The sequence below is a fragment of the Pygocentrus nattereri genome, chromosome 18, assembly GCF_015220715.1.
Source record: "Pygocentrus nattereri isolate fPygNat1 chromosome 18, fPygNat1.pri, whole genome shotgun sequence".
NCBI classification, from domain to species: Eukaryota; Metazoa; Chordata; class Actinopteri; order Characiformes; family Serrasalmidae; genus Pygocentrus; species Pygocentrus nattereri.
The window spans coordinates 38,721,159-38,743,686 of NC_051228.1; the positions used below are offsets into that span (position 1 = coordinate 38,721,159).

A 22,528-nucleotide genomic window follows, 5' to 3' on the forward strand; every position below is an offset into this window, starting at 1 on the left:
GGAAAGTTTCAGTCCGTTCTGCATGAGCGTCGCGTCACAGTGAGAGTTTATACCGGTCAACACGGCGGAGCAGAAGCTGGTCTGCAGAGGAGACGAAGTTCATGCTCTGATCTTTAAAAGACGGCGGCGGGACGGACGTCCAGCTTATGCGTCTCAGAGCACGACGTCTTCCTCTCGGCCTTCTTTAATAAGGACGTGTGAAGGACGTTTTCCTGAGTCTGACGTCATTTTAAAGCAGTTAAAAACACAATCACTGCTCACTGCTGCTCATCTCACTCTGACTGGACTCACGTGATGCTGGTTGTCATGGTAACGTTTACACTAAGCTGTTCTCTACGCATGAGCATCATTTTGGATCGGATTACTTGTAGTGAGCACGTAAACGAAGATTTTCCATCAGGTTGTTGAACAGAGTGATAATAAACACCTCACTCTGAACCAGTAATTGGAATGTCTTCAGTCGGTTTGGCAAAACTCTTTGCATGTAAACGCAGACACTGATTCACCCACCACTGTAAGTCATTCTAGAGAAGAGTTTCTGCTAAAAATGGAAATATTTGATGAGCTGAACTGCTATTTCAATGTAATGAATCTTCCCACTGACTTTATTTTAAAAAGCAAAAAAGTAAAATGATCAGGTTTTAGTATCAGAATCAGCCACAACAAGGTATTAATTAGCGGTTAGTGGCCTAGAAATTACACTAGGGCAGTCGTGGGCTGGAGGTCAGGGAACCTGCCCTGTGACCGGAAGGTCGCCGGTTCGATCCCCTCGGCTGACGGACCATGACTGAAGTGCCCTTGAACAAGACACCTAACCCCCAACTGCTCCCCGGGCGCCGTGGATAGGGCTGCCCACCACTCCGGGCAAGTGTGCTCACTGCCCCCTAGTGTGTGTGTTCACTAGTGTGCATGTATGTGTGCAGTGATGGTTGTTAATTTTATTCTAATTCTTATTAATTTATTTACCGTTTTTGTGACAGCAACGTTGGTAGGAGACTTTTCTGCATCTGGCTGGTGAAAATGAATAACTGTCTGTTCATTCAACAAGAAGCAGCACTTTTCCAGGCTGAGTGAGGAGTGAAATGGCAATGTGCTCCTCAGAACAGTTCAAGGTTCTGACCCATGCTGAAATCAGCGTGTAATCCCGTTTCCCAAACACAGCGCTGGGTCCAGAACCTCCCTGCCCTGTTCAACCTCTTCCTTTACTGTGATTTTCCCTTCACATCACTGCCAGCAGCTCTGCTGTCTTTCCACCCAGGATGACTCAGCAGTAATACAGCATGAAGTCATCCTCTGCTCTTTTCATTTTGCGATCGGGACAGGTTTGGAAGACTGTTTTTCCAAAAGGAATGACATGTTTTTCTTCCTTTATTAACCCCTCAGCGGAGCAGGATTCATCAGGGCTGCCGGCTGTAATCACGGGCTTTCAAACAGACATGGCTGCTTGTGTTTGGCCGCATGCAGCAGCAGTGTTTGCAGAGGGAGCTGGGCTGCGTCGATAAGGCGATGGCTTATCAGGACCCAGGTCTGCGCTATTCTCTCACTCTGCTGCGCTGCATTCACCGCAGCAACACACATGAAACGGGATTACGCGCTGAATCCAGCACCGTCTCAGACTCGGAGACAGACCGTTCTAAAGAAGAGTAGAAAAAAAAAACCCCACTCCTCGTTCGGCTAGCTGCTTATTTTTGAAGGAAAGGTTTGTCAATAAATAAATAAATAAATAAATAAATAAATACAGTACTGTGCGAAAGTTTTAGGCATCTAAGCAAATTTTAAAACAATTTTTTGACCAATGTACCTCAGCAGTGAGTTTATCACAATATACATTAGAATAAAGTCGTATTCATAATTCAGATAAACAGAAAAACAATAAAAAGTAACAAGAATTTCTCGGGTCCATATTTTTCCTGGACACCTTCACAGCCGCCACAGAGACTCGTTAATATCATCAATGACATCATGAGCTCAATTTACTGAGCACTGATTGGTCAAACCAGGAGCTGCTTTTTAACTACATATAATACTGGACTTCCTCGAGGAGCGGCTTGGAGATGGGTCAACAAACAAAATAACATCCAGAACATCACTGTTTATTATTTATATATATATAAAATCAATATTAATTAATATTCTATACATTTTGTTTATTCAAATATTAACACTTTTCTCAGCAAACAAACACAAACTACACAAATAAACAGATTCTGAAAATGCGCCTTGGGTGCCAAGACTTTCGCACAGTACTGTATATAAAGAAACAAAAAAATCCACCGTGCCAGATTTCGCACAGAACAACCAATGTTCACATTTTTGAATAATGTAATAGTCAAAAACATTTTTAAAATAATAATAAATAGTGAATTAGGAAATAGTACATGAGTAAAATCGATTTCTGATATGCAAATGAGCTCTATAACCGTATACGTCATTGTTTTAAAGAACCACTAGAGTGCAGTGCAGAGCCTGCATCTTATGTTTTGGTCGAAGTTTCTTACTGTACGTCTACGTTAGCAGGCGAGAGTGACCGGTGACCGGTGACCAGTCCATGCGCTGTGTGATACGCTGGCAGGGCCACAAGCAGCAAATGCAGCTGAAATGTTCAACTTCATGTAGATGAACAACGACATGGTGCAGTGACAGTTTAAATGACAGAGGGGCTCCGAGGGTCCCAGCCTCCACTCTCTGACCCTTTGTTCCTAATCCTGACATTAGCCTCGTTTACATGCAGCCTGGTAATCCGTTAATAATCCGACTAATAACCCAATCGGAATAGTCTAGTCTGATTGAGGCCATTTGGAACACATTTTCTACCCGATTGAACGAGGTGGGTGATCCTCTAAATAACCCGTTAAATAGAAGAATAATATCCGTGTAAACTCCTGTATCCGATTACATTCCCTATCGGAAAGTTTCAGTCCGTTCTGCATGAGCGTCGCGTCACAGTGAGAGTTTCTACCGTTCAACACGGCGGAGCAGAAACTGGTCTGCAGAGGAGACGAAGTTCATGCTCTGATCTTTAAAAGACGGCGGTGGGACGGACGTCCAGCTTATGTGTCTCAGAGCACGACGTCTTCCTCTCGGCCTTCTTTAATAAGGACGTGTGAAGGACGTTTTCCTGAGTCTGACGTCATTTTAAAGCAGTTAAATACACAATCACTGCTCACTGCTGCTCATCTCACGCTGACATCAGACACTGATTATAAGTCGCTGCTGTCGGAACAAAACCTCGTATCTCCGTTTTTGGCATAATTTGAAAGCACCTATTGTCCTATACATTGTGTGTTAACTGTATAATGAATGGACCAAAAGAAATGACCCTTTTTTCAAATTACTTGGAAAAAATTCTGGTTCCATTGACTTGCATTAAAAGTAAAGTAGGTTATTTCCTTCTCCTGTACAGTTACAATTTTGGAGATTTTGATGGAGGTTTTGATCCAAAAACAGCGAGATATATATATATATATATATATATATATATATATATATATATATATATATATATATATATATATATATATATATTACACACACACATATGCAGCAGATATAGCACACAGAAAAGCAAAGATAAATAAATGAAGACTTCAGATCTGCTGATTTTCTCAGTATAAATTCAAGCCACATAACCTACTTTGGATTTGTGGTCTGGGTCTAAATTGGATGTAACAGTAGGTCCCAAATCAGCCCTCAGGGACACCCAGACGACATCCAGACCAACTCTCATCACAGAGGCAGAGTCCAAATGTGGAAGGAACCGTTAGTGAACCACTGTAATGTCAAGATGCTGAGTGGTGTGTCTGTTTCTGTGCTGCCCAGTCTGGACGGCTGGTATTATTTGAAGAATTTCTGAATAATGCCTTATAAATCTGAACATCGAATCTGATGGAAAAGCCCATTTCTACTTAGTTTAATGCTGGAGCTTTGAGGCTAACGCTAAACCACATCCACAGCTTCATTAACATAAAACATCTTCAGTTCGAACATTTAAGATTAACAGTCATTTATAAATAAAAACAATTGTAATCTAGCATCTTTATGCCTGGTTGTCTCACGTGGCTGCCTACAGTTTTTAGTTTTAGTGAAGTTTTAGTCATTTATATTCTCGCGTTATATGCGACGTCAGGGAGCGACTGCGCTGCACGACGTCTTCGGGTTGCGGTGCTTTGTGAATGATTCACCTGCAAGACGTGACAGAAGCCGAGAGATGAGACACACACAGCCCTTTAATTCAGCGCTTTCGCTCCAGGTTTGGAGCCGCTGCACTGTATAATTCAGTGTGTTTCTCTGCTGTTCACACCTCATTCAGCTCCAGAAGGGATTAATCAGGAATTTTAATAATAATATCAGGAATTTTAACCAGGAAACCACAGTTACGCAGTGCCGGGGTTTCAGGACTGGAGCTGAACTCTGATTTACAGAATCATGTCTGTCGAAACACGACGTCGTTTTCCATCCAACGACATTCAGACTGATATTTAATGCTTATGTTCCTCCAATCAAACGACATTTAAATCAGAAACAGAGAGTAAAGGTCTGCAGCTCCGTTAGGGGGACGACTGTTCATCTCTCGGCTGTTGACATCAGCTAAAGTTCTCTAAAGGCCAGCATTGATCACGTCTGTGTTAATGAGCTGATGTCTTGATGTTTTGAAGGGCAGTCGTGGGCTGGAGGTCAGAGAACTGGCCCTGTGACTGGAAGGTCACTGGTTCGATCCACAGAGCTGACAGTCCATGACTGAAGTGCCCTTGAGCAAGACGCCTAACCCCCAATTGCTCCCCAGGCGCCGTGGATAGGGCTGCCCACCACTCCGGGCAAGTGTGCTCACTGCCCCCTAGTGTGTGTGTTCACTAGTGTGTGCATGTGGGTGTTTCACTGCACGGATGGGTTAAATGTGGAGGGCTAATTCCACAGTGTGTAAACAAACACAGTGACAAATGGTTCAAAATTCGATTTTGTTTCCCTCCTATGGTGAGTTTTTCCTCCTCTTTATGCAGCACCATGGGATCCTTTACCCACCCTGACGTGAAGAGCCGGTGGGCTTCTGTGCTTTTAAATGCTGTGAGAGACCCTCCAGAACAAGGAGAGGGGCTGAGTATGAGATAAATATGCCAGGAAAACACAGGTGGGTCCAGGAGTTCAGGGAGAAACTGTGTAAGGATTACAGCCCATTTTATCTTGTCCTGGTAACATTTAGTAAAGTCGTTTTTACAGGCATTAAACATTCGGCGTTAAAGGTTAAGGTAACATTTGAGAGACTTCTAAGATTTCGTCGACTATTGATTTCCAGCCTTGCAGCTACAGAAGCTAAATTTGGACGCTGAACATGTTTCGGCTGACTGACCACATGTGGGGTGCATCATGACAGCTTTTTCAGCAAACTGTTCCTTTAAATGCGCAGGATGTGTCTTATTCACCTTCAAGTGGATGCAGAAACAGAACCTGCAGGGTCACAATGCTGAGGAAAAAATAGGAAATAAAGGGAAATGAGGACACCTTGATCTGTGTATACGCCATAGGAAAGCTGCGGGGGGGCGGTGGGGTAGAGGGGGCAACTCACACCAACAAGCTAACATTCTTGTAGTTATGAATGATGCTCCTCACATTTCACACAGGCCATATTCAGCCTTTACAATCACACACAACGTTGAGAACGTCCGGAATTCACCCGGGAGACTGTTTCATTTTCCCCAGTAGAGTGCTTCCACGGTGAGGCTACACTTTCACTGTAATTTATCTGTATCTAATTTTAAACTGCTTGTTCAACACAGGAACACTCGAGCGACCTCTGCACTGCACTGCACTGCACAAGAACAATCTTCATCAGACCTGAACAGAAACCAGCCTAAACAGCCTTGAACAGCACTGAACTGAATCTACCTGTAACTGCTTTTAAGCTCTTTCCAGTCTGTGAAACCTGAAAATCCACCGTGCTGTCTTTAAATAAATGCCACCATTGTGATATTTGGCACTTCGCGTTAATGAAGCCATTTCCGTTTTGTCTGAAAGCGGCGAAAGCCGGCGTTTCGACGTTTTGTGCAGGAAACGGTGTAATTAAATCAAAAGGTCAGACCTAATGAGGCTCCTCATCGCAGGCTGACGAGGGGCCCCCGGCGTCTCACGGCAGTTTGTTTCTGGAATGAACGCTGCGTCCAGCTTAGCGGCTCCTTGTGACATTTATCTATTCACATATTTACCTACTGCGCCCTCCAGGGCTCCTTCCAGCGCAGGAGTTTTTCTTAGTAACGTGCGATGTAGGCCACTGAGCAAAATTAGCCATGCCCCCCCCCCCCCGGGGCCGAGCCGAGAGAGAGAGAGAGAGAGAGAGAGAGAGAGAGAGAGAGAGAGAGACAGACAGAGAGAGAGAGCGTGAGAGCGTGAGAGAGAGAGAGAGAGAGAGAGAGAGAGAGAGAGAGAGAGAGTGCGAGAGAGAGAGAGAGAGAGAGAGAGAGAGACAGAGAGAGAGAGAGAGAGAGAGAGAGAGAGAGAGAGAGAGAGAGAGAGAGAGAGACAGAGAGAGAGAGAGAGAGAGAGAGAGAGAGAGAGAGAGAGAGACAGAGAGAGAGAGAGAGAGAGAGAGAGAGAGAGAGAGAGAGAGCGAGAGAGAGAGAGAGAGAGCGAGAGTGAGAGAGAGAGAGCGAGAGAGAGAGAGAGAGAGAGAGAGAGAGCGAGCGAGAGAGAGCGAGCGAGAGAGAGCGAGCGAGAGAGAGAGAGAGAGAGAGAGAGAGACCGCTCCCACCAAAAAGCGAAGCAGCTTACTTTCCTGCAAGCCCCTGCGTTCTTCCAGGTTTAGACTCCTGAAGTCGCAGGTGTTTGGTAGGAAGTGCTGTGACAAAGACTCGGGCTGGGTATCGTTTGAAAACATTCAATACCGATACAATACGTCCAATACAGTACTGATATCAAAACAATACTTTTTTGATAACTCTTTTCTAATTGTGATAAAAACAAAAACAGGAATAATTATTATAATGATTTACTTTTCTACAGCATTCCAGGCAGATATTGGCATGTTTGATGGCTGATCTCTGGATGGCATTATTTTTATTATTATTTATTATTATTATAAACATTATTGTAACCACAGCTACAGGTCTGCCGTAACAGGGATAAAACAAATGATCTATCCCACGTGTCCCAACTAAATCAGGGAGACTCAACGTTCCAAAAGGGCTGAGATCCTTTAAAAATAAAACCGTTTACGGCTCTTCTTCCCTCCTCTCAACTGACCCAACTGCTACAGTGAAAGGGGTCGTTTCTCTGTGAGCAGCTGCGCTAGCGGAGTAGAGCTGGTATCACCAGCCCAAGCGCTGCCAAAGCCCTCAGCACCAACATGAGAACAACACGGAAGTTAATAGGGCTCATTTATCAACCCTACGAAACGAGTTATAACAACGTTACAGATATGTTCATATGTTCAACTGTCCGAGCCCCCATGAGCGTCACCAGTGGAAAAACTCCCGAGGAGCAACAGGAAGAAACCTTGGGAGGAACCAAGACTCCAAAGGGGAACCCATCATACCTAATTAGGTAGTTTGAGATTATAGAGCAGCAGCAGCAGCATCAACCTACTTGATGGTATTTTATCACTGGAAACTCTGGCGTCTGTGTGTGGTTGTAATATATTTAGCCCAGATTCTCCGGCGGCGACACAGTGCTGCTCCTCATGCAGTGGAAAATCCCGTTTTCTTGGCAGATATTAGTTCCATGAGTAATCAAACGTTTCACCAGATTTGACGTCTTACCCGTTTTGGAAGCCAATATCTTAAGGCACCTGGAACTGTCCTTAGAAACCTTCTCGAAGTAAAGCCAGGCTTTCGAGCTGCGTCAGGGAGCCAGTCGCGTTTCATGATTCTTTTCTTTGCATCAGTACCAAGATCGCTCCAACAGTCCCTCATGATTTGCATTTTAACGGAAATAGGCACCCAATGTTTTGAGACTTTTACTCGATAGTGCCAAGATGCTTCGGTCAGCGCCTTTCGGGCATCCAGCCCTAGTTCTGAGATCAGCTTCGCATTTATGGTAATGGAGAAAAGCTGTGACAGAACCGTGTGCTGGTGTGGGGTCAGCAGATTAAGTGTAATATGTTTACTCACCAGTACAGGTAGGGCTTGTCCTTGTCTACGTTGATATTGTTGAGAGGGTCCATACGGAACCATGTGTTGAAGGTGAAACCGCTCTGGTAAGGCCACTTAGCAATGGGAGGCAAAGCGATGGCCTAGCAAGAGAAAACATTACACAAACAATCTAATCAAGTCCAAAACCAACAGACGTCCATAACGGTCAGTCACAGCATCAGAAAACACAATATGGAGCTCCTGGAAGGTAAATGTAAGTGCTGACCTCATCAACTGGAGATCGGGAGTTTGACTGAAGACCTGGAGTTTCCTCATTATCTGATTACTGTCTGACTCACGTAGACCTGGAGTTTCCCCATTATCTGATTACTGTCTGACTCCTGTAGACCTGGAGTTTCCCCATTATCTGATTACTGTCTGAATCCTGTAGACCTGGAGTTTCCCCATTATCTGATTACTGTCTGACTCCTGTAGACCTGGAGTTTCCCCGTTATCTGATTACTGTCTGACTCCTGTAGACCTGGAGTTTCCCCATTATCTGATTACTGTCTGACTCCTGTAGACCTGGAGTTTCCCCATTATCTGATTACTGTCTGACTCCTGTAGACCTGGAGTTTCTCCATTATCTGATTACTGTCTGACTCATGTAGACCTGGAGTTTCCCCATTATCTGATTACTGTCTGACTCCTGTAGACCTGGAGTTTCCCCATTATCTGATTACTGCCTGACTCCTGTAGACCTGGAGTTTCCCCATTATCTGATTACTGTCTGACTCCTGTAGACCTGGAGTTTCCCCATTATCTGATTACTGTCTGACTCCTGTAGACCTGGAGTTTCCCCATTATCTGATTACTGTCTGACTCCTGTAGACCCGGAGTTTCCCCATTATCTGATTACTGTCTGACTCCTGTAGACCTGGAGTTTCCCCATTATCTGATTACTGTCTGACTCATGTAGACCTGGAGTTTCCCCATTATCTGATTACTGTCTGACTCCTGTAGACCTGGAGTTTCCCCATTATCTAATTACCGTCTGACTCCTGTAGACCTGGAGTTTCCCCATTATCTGATTACCGTCTGACTCCTGTAGACCTGGAGTTATCCCATTATCTGATTACCGACTGACTCCTGTAGACCTGGAGTTTCCCCATTATCTGTTTACCGTCTGACTCCTGTAGACCTGGAGTTTCCCCATTATCTGATTACCGTCTGACTCCTGTAGACCTGGAGTTTCCCCATTATCTGATTACTGTCTGACTCCTGTAGACCTGGAGTTTCCCCATTATCTGATTACTGTCTGACTCCTGTAGACCTGGAGTTTCCCCATTATCTGTTTACCGTCTGACTCCTGTAGACCTGGAGTTTCCCCATTATCTGATTACCGTCTGACTCCTGTAGACCTGGAGTTTCTCCATTATCTGATTACCGTCTGACTCCTGTAGACCTGGAGTTTCCCCGTTATCTGATTACTGTCTGACTCCTGTAGACCTGGAGTTTCCCCGTTATCTGATTACTGTCTGACTCCTGTAGACCTGGAGTTTCCCCATTATCTGATTACTGTCTGACTCCTGTAGACCTGGAGTTTCCCCATTATCTGATTACTGTCTGACTCCTGTAGACCTGGAGTTTCCCCATTATCTGATTACTGTCTGACTCCTGTAGACCTGGAGTTTCCCCATTATCTGATTACTGTCTGACTCCTGTAGACCTGGAGTTTCCCCATTATCTGATTACTGTCTGACTCCTGTAGACCTGGAGTTTCCCCATTATCTGATTACTGTCTGACTCTTGTAGACCTGGAGTTTCCCCTTATCTGATTACTGTCTGACTCCTGTAGACCTGGAGTTTCCCCATTATCTGATTACTGTCTGACTCCTGTAGACCTGGAGTTTCCCCGTTATCTGATTACTGTCTGACTCGTGTAGACCTGGAGTTTCCCCATTATCTGATTACTGTCTGACTCGTGTAGACCTGGAGTTTCCCCATTATCTGATTACTGTCTGACTCCTGTAGACCTGGAGTTTCCCCATTATCTGATTACTGTCTGACTCCTGTAGACCTGGAGTTTCCCCATTATCTGATTACTGTCTGACTCCTGTAGACCTGGAGTTTCCCCGTTATCTGATTACTGTCTGACTCCTGTAGACCTGGAGTTTCCCCGTTATCTGATTACTGTCTGACTCCTGTAGACCTGGAGTTTCCCCATTATCTGATTACTGTCTGACTCATGTAGACCTGGAGTTTCCCCATTATCTGATTACTGTCTGACTCCTGTAGACCTGGAGTTTCCCCTTATCTGATTACGGTCATTACCTGATTACTCAAGTGCATGTAAACATGTAGATCTGACCAAATCTGATTTTCTGCAGTGACCGGATTATTGAGTGCATGTAAACGCACACAGTGAAACAAAAGATGGGGCATACTTGTGGGTGGAGTTTCCCCCAAACTAAAATTTTGTTGATTAACAGAAACTACGAATGTGAAACTGGATCTCTTTTGGACAAACTGGGCCAAATTTTAGTGACAAATATGATTTGATCCGGATGTGAAACAGGTTTTAGTGCAAGGTGCACAGAGTCATGTCACTTTGTGGGTTCCTACTGTTCCATTATTTGAGTTCAAGAGACACTCAAGAACGACAATGACATCATTCAGTTAAGCACCGTTTTACTAAAACAGGCATGAAATTGAAGTTTTAAATATAAATTATATTGGCTGATATTATTGGCTGTGAGAACTTTGATTCCCTTATCACTGCCAAAATCATCGACGACAGGCCATCAGAAAACACACCAGCAAGTCTATCTGAGATGACTTAACAACTTAATCCAGCTTGAGGTGAGATGCTTCTCAGAACACATAGATCTCCATTAGTCATTAGCTAAATTATCCTCACAGCTCCAGTGCACTGAACTACTTTAAAAACGCCTTAAAAGCACTAGAGGACACTACATAGTGGTGCTATAAGCTGCTATTCTTCCCTTCACATTAATCAGCTCCAACAACAGAGGGCAACTGCGGCTGGTTCTAGACCGGTTTCACGCTGTGGAGATGGAGCTTGAGCAGCGCTAGACTGACTACAGAACAGAGGAGCGAGAGCCTCACCGCCGCACTGCGTCCGGGGAAGTTGAAGAAGGTATCTGGGCCGTGTCTCTGAGGCATCTGGTTCAGGACAGACAGCAGCTTGATGGCGTGCCTCGGCTACCGCCGGCCAACCAGCGGGACGGCCACAGACAGGAAGACAGATAAAGAAATAAAAAAAAAAAAAAACAGGAAAAGATTGTTTTAGAGAGCCATTAGGAGGGGAATGGGGTAATAAGAGAGACGGCAAAATGAAATTAAAAAAAGATGAAGGAACGGCGCAAACAGGATGCAGAGAGAAGGGCAAAATGGTCAGAACAAATAACGAGGGCAGGAGGAGAGAGAGAGAGAGAGAGAGAGAGAGAGAGAGAGAGGGGGAGGATGAAAGGAGAAAAAGGGATGTATATATATATATATATATATATATATAGCTGTTGTGTTGCCTCATATATCAAAAAACGGTAACTATACAGGAGAAGGAAAAAACATACTTTACTTTTAATGTAAGTCAATGGAACCAGAATTATATCCAAGTCATTGTGGGCAGTTTCTTTTAGTCCATTCATCATGAAATTTACACACAAAGTAAAGTACTACAGGTATTTTCAGATTATGCCAAAAACTGAAAAACGTCAAAAACGGAGATACAAGGTTTTCTTCAGACAACAGCGACACATATAGAATATATATAGATATACAGATATATAAATATATAGATAAACTGATAGACAGGAAGAGAGAAAGATATAATTAAAAAAAAGTTGTGACCGTATGAGAAAATGGAGATAAAACCAGAAAGCAGTGATTTACAAAGCAAACTAAAGCAGTACAAAGACAAGATATTAAAGTTTTCGCTTCAATAATTTTGTTGTTCTGGAAATATGGGCTTATTCTGACACTGATGCCTGTAACACATTCCAAAAAATAGACAGAAGCCACTTAAGACGTGGAACGCTGTTAATAATAAACATCCTATACAGGTGATGCCATCCTGATTGGGTGTAAAAAGAGCATCCAGGAGAGCTCGAGTCCTTCATGAGCAATACGGGTCGCCACCTCTCCAACAATGCATAGGCAAAAAAAACCCAACAGTTTAAGAATAACGTTCCTCAGCGAGCAACTACAAGGATTTCAGATATTTACCCTCTTCAGTGCATAATATCAAAAGAATTAGAGACTGCAGAAATCTCTGTGCGTAAAGGATAACGGCAAAAACCTTCAAACGTATCGCGCTAAAACAAGTCATGCTTCTGTGAGTGAGATCATCACATGAGCTTGGAAAGACTTCAACAAACTGTTATCAATAAACACAATATGTCACTGCAGCCATGAATGCAAGTTAAGGCAGTACTAAACACATTGGAAGTCGCACGTCATCAGCATTCAGAAACACTGCCGACTTCTCTGGGCTTGAGCTAATCTGAAATGCACTACAGCACAGTGGAAATGTGGACTGTATTCTGAGGAGTCAAACTTTCCGACCGTTTATGAAAACAATAGACGTTCGGTATTTCAGACCAAAGAAGAAAAGAACCATCCAGATTGTTACCAGTGTAAAGTTGAAAATGCAGGGTCTGCCACTGCATGCTGTGCATCTGTGAAGTCACTTCTGTTGCTGAATACATTTTGATAAAAATATTTTGCCACGTAAACGACGTCTTTTTCAGGGACGCTCATGCTTATTTCAACACTTCAACTGAATGATGAGAAACATTCTGCACATGTTAAAACTGCATGGCTGCGAAATCAGAGACTGCAGGCGCTAGACGAGCCTTCCTGAAGGCCAGATCTGTCTCCTATTGAAAATGGGTGAGATAAGAACTGGACAGCAGAACACTGGCCAAAAAAAATAAATAAATAAATAAATCACTTTTATAACCAGATACGATGGTGCCTTCAGAAACGCAAATGATCAATGAGCTGTCCATCACTCCAGCCTGACTGTGCGAAAGCCTGAGGCTGTGAGCCACACTCAGGACCACGGCACTGACCGCAGGACTGCGAGGCAGCTCCGACTCAGAGGTCACCCATTAACCTCCTCCGATTAAAAGTGCTGATCCAGGGTCAGTTTCTCCTCATCACATCCTAATGAATATGACAGCAGACGAGCGAGGGAGCTGGCGTCTGGATCAGCGTTTTTAGCTGATGCTGGACGTATACGTGGCTTCTACTCACCCATACGCCATTGTCTCCCCTCAGCATGCTAAACAGCAGCTTCAGCTCTTTCACTGTGATACTGTAACTGGCCAGCACTCCCAGCATGTCCACCAAGAGGTCTGAGAGAGAGAGAGAGAGAGAGAGAGAGAGAGAGAGAGAGAGAGAGAGAGAGAGAGAGAGAGAGAGAATATAATGAGTTAGCATTAACAGCGCTGAGTGTTGCAAACTGATACAGATGATGTCACTGCATCAAGGCAATAAGCCAAAAAAATAAATTAAATCTTATGGCACGTATTGTGTATATTGCTGGACTGTGTTTTCAGCAACCCCCCCCCACACACATGCAGTGTGATAGTTAAGCAGTAGAACACAGAGGGAGTGTGTTGCCATGAAATACCATCCCGGCTGTGATCTGGTGTCTGTAGATCATCTCAGCCGTGATGTTATTGGTGATAACTCCCTCCTCGAGTGCTCTACTGCTTTAATACAGCAGTTAAATAAATACAGTAAGAAATGAATAAACTGGCCGTGAACGCGGCTTTAATATGTTTTAATGTTCAGTTCCTTCCTCCTAATTAGAGCTCCTTAACGAGCAGCTCGTTGCTACGTCAGAGTAACGAGCTCCGCCCACTCGCTGCTCAGCCGGCAGTTCGTTCTCCAGCTCCTTACACTAAATTCCCAAACTGTCGTCACCACTGAGCAGCTTTTCAGTTGGCAGCTGTGACAGAAGAACAGCTGAACAACCTGGAATCAGCCAGAAATGAACCCAACACCATTCGCCAGACGTGTCTGATCTTCAGAGTCGGACCAAATCAGACTGAGCCATAAAACTGACCCAATATCAGGTTCAGCTCAGTTTGGTCAGTTTCTCCAGATCAGTATTAATGTTGTTTTGTTCCAGCCGGTCTGTAAAGCTTCTTACAGCCCGTTTAGTTTGGCGAATGGTGTTGGGTTCATTTCTGGCTGATTCCAGGTTGTTCAGCTGTTCTTCTGTCACAGCTGCCGACTGAAAAGCTGCTCAGTGGTGACGACAGTTTGGGAATTTAGCGTCGTCTCGTCTTCAGAGTCGGACCAAATCGGCTGTCGGTCAGATGTGGTCTTAACAGTGTCTGTTTTCTGTTTGTGGCAGAGTAAGAAGTAAAAACGTTCAGATGGCTTGAGCATCAATTCAAGTGAAGTCAGGATTTTAATTTTACTTTTATACAAGACAAAATAGATGCCAGACACAATAAGCCAAACTGAGGTAAGGTATGTAGACAGCCAGGTAGCCACCAAGCTAACTGTAGATGTCTGTTTGTCCTCATCTGGCAAGTCATTCCTGCCATTTGAGTTATCATTTCTATTCTCTCCACTGTAATGAACTGAAGATCAGAACCACAGTTATGGGTCATTCTACAGAAACATCCACTTTTGTGTCCCTAGTGTTTACAGATATATCACACTTAAAAAAACCTGTTAGGGTTACAATTTATTTATAATTTATTTATATTTAACATGAAGTTATTTTAACAATTTACACCTTCAAACATCAATTTAGCAATATTGTTTTTTTTTTAAATCGATCATATAGAACTCCAAGCACCACAGAAGAGCTTGATCCCACAGTTGTGTGTGAAGGCTGAGGCCAGCTTTTGAAGTAAAACACATTTTTCTGTCTTTTTTACTACAATAATCTAAAAATGACTATAAATTACATAAATGAAATGAAATAAAACAAAAGCCAAATAAATATTATAAAATCTATAATGAAAGTTCCCCAGGAGGCGTGTCTCTGGTGTTACTGCGTAACTAAAAATCTCTGATTCTGAAATAAAAGTCACACTGATGACGTCCGAGGATCTATGAAGAAAAGCACAAAACACAAATGGATTAAATTCCATATTTTAGTGGACGTTCCCTGATGGACAGCGTGTGGTTTGATGTTCTGTAAAATGCACTGATCATTAAAAACGTCTCTGGTGTTTCCTTTATTATGTGGAACACCGATGACGGTCAGTCACACCAGTGACTCCTATGGAGAGACAGGAAAGTGGACGCTTCTGTAGAGAATGACCAATGTACAATTACAATAACAACACATCTTCGCTGTAACCTCAAAAATAAACATAAAACGGTTGAAATCTTTCAAAAATGTTCCTCCTGCCAACAAAATACCCCATCAGAAGAGGGTTTTTCTAGACTCTAAACCAAAAAATCTTGCATTAGAGACTGAAACTGCATCACCACTGCTGGGTGTGTTTAAGCATGTTTGGAACTGATGACGTGATGGTTGTATTTTTTGGTTTGGATGCCGTGTCGTAAGCTTTGTTAGAGAGACCTGAAAGCAGAGAGAACTCATGAAATTATAAAATAAAGCTATAAGCCACAAGAGGCTGTGGGTTACTGCGAATTTATCACAGGAAGGGGACCAAAACTCCCATCCCTGTGATAAAATCGCAGTAATGCACAGCCTTTAAGTTATTGTTAATAATAATCAACATAAACGAGTATCCTGCTCCCTACATACTGCACTACGAAGGAGTTTAAATACTGGATCCTGCAGCCCATCCGAGCAAAACACAGCTCAGAAACAGTCGTTTGGGTCACGTCCACACTCCATAAACGATGCTCTGTTTGGCTGTAGAGGCCAGAACTCCTAAACTTTCATAGCTAGAACACTCTTTAGGGAGCAGGGAGCCGTTTGGGACTCAGCCTGGGCTTGACGCGACTTCTGACTGAAACAGGAACATCTGAAGTGTGTAAAACATTCAAGTGACGTTTTTTAGACTTTTATACTGGAGTTTTACAGTAAATCAGACCGTCAGCGCTTTCAGGCCTGTGATGTTAATGATGGAGCTGTTTAGGCTGTTGGCCCAGCGAGCTGACCAGCCTGGTTCTAGTTAAGAACATAAGCCCCTCAGTTTAAACAGAACCGGGTTCTTCCCTCATCAGAACACTCAGTGCTCCAGGCGAGCAGCATTAGAGTCTAAGATGATTCCATTAAGAGCACAAGGGGTTTTCACGCTGTGGTGCAGCGATGCAGAGTTCAGGTGTTATGAGGTGGTCGTAGATGTGGTGCATCAGGGCTTCCAAACAGTAAAGCAGTAGTAATAACCTTCACTTAAAGCCTGAACTGTGCGGCTGTTTTATCCACCCTAACATAAAAATACCGGATTAAACTTTCTATATTGTGGTTCTGCTGAGGCCCGACCTGCTTTAGAGCGCACAGGCATCAGTCGGCCGTATGTAAAGAGTAAGAGAACTGGTCTCCTCCGTAGATCCGTCAGGACACAGAGAGGAGACTCTCTCCCAAACATGCTTACAGAGGCGATTTTACACATTAGGTCCGCATTAGCCGAATTGCACGGTCCGCTGTGCGTAATTATACAGACATATTGGTCACGGGAGCACATTACGAGCGGCGTGGAGAGAAACCGCGGCCGGCCTTTTCGGCCGTAATTGAGAAAAAGCATAGAGGACTCGAGAAAACAGGGAACAACATGCAGAAACATCAAAAGCTCCTGTTCTTTTACGAAAAGCACTTTTATTTTGATGAAGCTTGACCCATGACTGATTACACACAGCGACCCACACATTAAACATTTCAGAGGGTTTTACTGCGAAGTTTAGCCACTGCTCACAGGTTTATAAGCCAGAAAAACTTCTCAACACTTCGGGTGTGTCTCAAAGTGCTCCTCAGGTCAGTATTTGGGGTACTGCTCAGGGAACCAGCCCTGTTCTAGAGGGCACGCTTCAGTACGTTAATAGACTAATTCTATTACTACTGACATCAGCATTTTAAAAAAGGCTGAGTCTCAGAATTTCTGACACTGTATATTTTGGTGGATAATACAACTGCACAGCGCGGTACCGGACGGCAGTGTCAAAACCACTCCACTGAATTCCAGTGACTACATTACCTCGTGCACAGAGCCAGAGTAACGTAATTAGATTAGTGAGAACACAGCATAGAACCAACAAGCTACGCTACATCCTACGGTTTCAGTCACATGACTGATCTGTTGTGGCCTCCATATTTAGATTAATATTAGATTAAGTTTAAGTGACCCTTATTAGTCCCACAACGGGGAAATTTCAACCCCACATTTAACTCATCTGTGCAGTGAAACAACACATACACACTAGTGAGCACACACACACACACACACACACACACACACACACACACACACACACACACTAGGGGGCAGTGAGCACACTTGCCGAGAGTGGTGGGCAGCCCTATCCACAGCGCCCAGGGAGCAGTTGGGTGTTAGGTGTCTTGCTCAAAGACTCCTCAGTCATGTACTGTGGGCTCAGGGGATCAAACTGGCAACCTTCCGGTCACAGGGCCGGTTCTCTAACCTCCAGCCCATGACTGCCCCATGTACACCACCTTACTGACCCGCACTCCTCTATTTGTCGTTTTCTCATCCTTCGTTCCTCCCATAGAGTCCCATTCATTTTCTAACCCAACAAAGACTCGATCTGTCTTCTGCCTGACAACCACCAAATTACAAGTACTTACTCAGGGCAGGTCCTCAAGCTCTAATCCACAGTCGCACTGACCTGCACTCCTCTTTGTGTCTTTTTCATCCCTTGTTCCTCCTATGGAGTCTTATTTTGCCCCAGCCCTGTTTTTTCCTTTGACCGACAGACATCAAAACACGTACTTACTCCGGGCTGATCCCTGAACTGTAACCTGCAGCCACACCGACCCGCACTCATCTGTGTGTCGTTTTTTCATCCCTCGTTCCTCCCATAGATTCCTATTCATTTTCCAAGGTAATTGCCCATCAGGAATTTAGTAATGGCATGGGATACCATAGCAACTGCCTAGCAACACTTTAGGTAACCTGGGACATTGTGTGCAACCATTCCGTGTTTCCTTCAGAAAATGCGCTTTTCCAGTTCTTCCTGTTATATTGTTTCACCCTTATTACGATTACTGTCCTGTGCTGTGTGACTGATGCTGGCTGCTAAATTTCCTTCGGGATCAATAAAGTATCTACCTATCTGTCTGTCTGTGTGTTTATCTATCTGGGACTAACTCACTCTCCACTGCTTGCCGTTCCAAATTATGTCTGGAACTGTCTACATCAGTACCAGTGTTCTAGTGTTCCAGCGAGACATTTAGTAGTTTTCATCACTACTAAGCAAAATGTTCCACCAAAACAGGCTGAAGATGCATTTGATGTATTCTGTGAAAAGAAGGGGAAATGGCTGTTTTGTGTTTTAAAGTAAACAAAATGAAAAAGTCTCAACTGACTGTACGGTCAAGGACAACACCAAGACCCAAAGTTGTGTAATTAAGAGATTTGAGTGAACGTGATAAATCAGCCTCAAGTCCCCGCCTACCAGTAGCTCATTTACATATTAACATGCAGCCTAATTCATGCAGATGTTTCAGTAGGGAGCCAATGAAGTGACAGCTGTTCTCATAGGGGGCGTTTGAGTGGAGTGCGCTGACCCCCCTACTGACCACACTGCGGACCGAGTCAGGCCCGTGACACGGTCCCATTCGGCCCGCATAATAATTTTTCACCCTGAGATGCACTACAGTCCCCAGCATGCACTGCAACATAGTGTGTGTTCTGACCCCCAACAACTATCTCTGGGCCAGTGTTCACACAAAGAGATGCCTGGGGTCCAGATCAAGCAAATAGACAGTTTTAAGAAACTACCTAAAAAGTTAAAAAACTACCTAAAACATTTAGTAAAACTTTTTACTTAGAAATACTTTTGAGTAAGTATTTAATGCCTATTATTCTGTTGAAGGTTTGGCATATTTTGAATAAACAATGGCCCATTCATGGCAATATGTTAAAGTAAAAATAAAACTAAGATTAAAAACACAGCTGGCCCACAGATTTATAGAGATGTTTTAATATGACCTTTTATTCTCCAAGGTATGTTTCGGTTTGTCCATCTGAATTTTCGTGACCAAATCTTAACGCAAATTATTCAGTAACTGCATTAAATAAAATGTAAATTTTTATTTTATTTTTTTATTTTTGTAAAATCAGAATCCTTTTTGATCCCAGAGGGAAACTGCAGCCCCTCAAATAAACAGAATGTGTTTTATGATCACACATACCGCCAAAAATAAGGTCAGCTTCTTTTATTATAAGGGTTTAAAATGACGTCACCGTCTATTAGACTGGAGAGAAGAGCTACAGCCTCACACGACGCCCAGCTTCTGAATGGAGCTTATGGAGTATGAACGTTATGGAGAACATGACCGAGTGTGTTTTGGAAGCCACAATTAAAATGACTGCAAAGAATAAAATGTGAAATTATCAAAACTATTAAATTATACTAGTAAATAAGTGGTTATTTTTCTGAAATATCACATTTAACATTCACACTTTACCCTGTATTACTGGAGAGTACGAGACGTTTGTATTCCTCATTTTGGGTGTTAGTAATACAGTTAGTAGCATTAATGTAAGATGTATATTATGTATATAGTATTTGTTTACACTGATGTGCAGAAGAGCAAGACGAGTACATCCACTGTTGTCCTGGATTACCATGTGCACAAATGACTCGGATTATTTTATTCATGTTAATAAACTAGTGAACAAATGAAGATTTAAAACCACAGTAGTAATTAACGGCATTTCCTTTTCCCTTTAATTATCGTCATATTTCTTGTTACTGAGCCAATCTGCTGATGAATATTTTGGAATATTTAATCGCACTATTTTTTCATCTGACGCTGTTTGCTATGGTAGAGTTCTGGCTGAACTGAGCAGCACCGTGTTTGTCCGTGCTTTCTGCTCGGCTGAAGATCCGTTTGGTGGCTCATACCTGCGATCATGTCGTCGACGGAGCTCATCTTCTGCAGCACCTGCTGGATGAGGCCCACCTCGGTGCTGGTCTGCAGGTTGCGCACGCTCTTGCGCAGGATCGCCGTGAACATGCTCCAGATCTCCGCCTGGCACGTCACATCGCAGTGCTCGAGCAGCTCCACCATGCAGGTGATGCTCTCCGCGTCCTGGATGATGAAGTTCATCTCCAGGTCGAATTCGCCGCCCACCAGCTGAGGACGAGAGGGAACAAGCAGGGGTCAAGAAAAGCCTTCGGGAAATAAATTTCAAAGAAATGATTCGGAGCAACGACGTCACACTGAACAGACTGGAGCTAATACAGCACTAAAACTGCATGAAGGACAACAAACACTACAGTGAGGGTGGATCCTCCTCTCTCTCACAGGACAACCATCAGTTTTACCACAAAATCGAGTATTTACAGCATTCAGATGACAAAATCACACCTCCACCATTTGGGTAAACATCATCAGGTTCACTCAGGTCCCATAAATAATCCAGCAAAAGCAGTAAATCACAAAATACTCACTTCACTACTAAACTTTAAAGCTTATTAACCAGGGCTGTTGAGTGGTTCGCTTGATTTATTGCTGAAATCTAAACGAACGAGATTTCCAGTTGCACTTGGCTGCGTCCCAAACAACATACAAGCGCACAAATAATATGTAAAAACAGGGCAGTACCATTAGAATCACAGGCATCAGTGCTGAAGGTAAAGTACAGATGTAAATGTTTAGGGACGCAGCTTCAGATCAGCCAGCAAGACGTTCAGTACAGCATCTGTGCCTGATTTCAGTTTTTTATAGAATTTAACGAGTTCTAGCAGAATTTGAGTCTCAAATTTAACCAATAACTGCATTATTCCCACGCTAACAGCCGGTCTTACGGCAAGCCGTTTCAGCTTTTAATCCTTTTGATTTCAGGAATTCAACTTACATGTGAAAATGTGACTCCTAATAAGTAAAAACGTAATTCTTGATACCAAAAACTAAATTTTTACTTGTGAAATAATAATAATAATCGAGTAATATGAAGCAATAATTCAAGTAGAACTAGTAAAATTGTATTTTGTACACATTGTACACATGAAATTTGTTATTACTAGTAAAAATCAAATGTTGAAATTTGTAGTTTGTATTTTTTACCAGTAAATATTTAATTTTTGATATGAAGATCTATATTGACATGTGAAATGTCTACATTCTTACTAGTGAAAATGTTTCCCCCATTAAAATAAACAGGGGGTTTCATGAATTAGAACTAGTAAAAAATAAACTTTTGCCTAGTAAGAATTACATTTCTACTGGTGGAAATTTACTGAGATCAAGACAAAAAGGATTAAAAGCTAAAAGCTCGCCACACAGTCTCAGCTGCTCCTACAGGTACACAGTTTGGGGGCAGTCGTGGGCTGGAGGTCAGGGAACCAGCCCTGTGACCGGAAGGTCGCCCTCGGCTGATGGTCCCTGACTGAAGTGCCCTTGAGCAAGACACCTAACCCCCAGTTGCTCCCCGGGTGCTGCGGATAGGGCTGCCCACTGCTCCGGGCAAGTGTGCTCACTGCCCCCTAGTGTGTGTATGAGGGTGTTTCACTGCACGGACGGGTTAAATGCGGAGGTCTAATTCCACACTGTGTGAACAAACAGTGACGAACTGCATTTAGTGATTCTAAATTCTAGACGGAGAATCTGAGATCTAATGTAGCCAAAAACTGATGGAAGCTTAAACTCCACCAGTTGGCATGAAGCAAACGGCTCCAGATCTCAGACAGACCTGCCTGTGTGGTTTCTCGTCTCCTATCTGTAAAAAAATTTAAACAAAATTCAAACAAAATTCAAGCTACAAGGCTTGTTTTAATTTATTTATTTCTTTCTTACATAAACTACTTTATGGATTTTTGTCAGAAGCCACATAAAGTCTATCTGGAACCACCTGAAACCTTCAGCTCTAGCACCTATTTAGTCATGTTGGAAAGACGCTAACTGGCGAGGCCTCGGGGCCTGATCAACCCTGACCGCCGTTTGAGAGCCTCATTCAGGGCTGGCAATGACACATAAACCTCCTGTCTGACAGAGCAGCGAGGAACGCGGGGAAGCAGAGACCAATCGGAACCGCCGCCCCGCAGAGAGCGGTAATCAATGGCGTCGCTCTAGTAGCTCAACAGGCATGAAATTGGCCAGCTCTGATGCAAAACCCCTGAACCTCGGGGTAAACAAGGTGGACATGTGGAATAAAAGCTCCAATCGCCCATAAATGACGCTGCAGCAAAAAAGGAACGCCGCGGAATTGCCTCTGCTTCCCTAGAGCTTCCAGACTGCGTCCCAACATTAATCACGGATGAAATCTTTAAGCTTCTGCCAATACAGAGCAGCAGGATGAAACCTTCCACTGACCGGTTAG

General features: G+C 43.5%; 1 protein-coding gene across 16 annotated transcripts in view; it reads right to left on the reverse strand.

Moving 5' to 3' along the window:
• Positions 1-22,528, reverse strand: part of nbeaa (neurobeachin a) — a 280,982-nt gene that overhangs the window by 166,217 nt on the left and 92,237 nt on the right. For all 16 annotated transcript variants that reach the window (XM_037547319.1, XM_037547326.1, XM_037547327.1 and 13 more), the window contains exons 2-5: positions 20,112-20,343; positions 13,338-13,438; positions 11,187-11,282; positions 8,097-8,218 (exon numbers count right to left, since the gene is read on the reverse strand). In XM_037547319.1, coding sequence (XP_037403216.1) covers positions 8,097-8,218; positions 11,187-11,282; positions 13,338-13,438; positions 20,112-20,343 — 551 coding nt within the window. The remainder of the gene's footprint in view (positions 1-8,096; positions 8,219-11,186; positions 11,283-13,337; positions 13,439-20,111; positions 20,344-22,528) is intronic.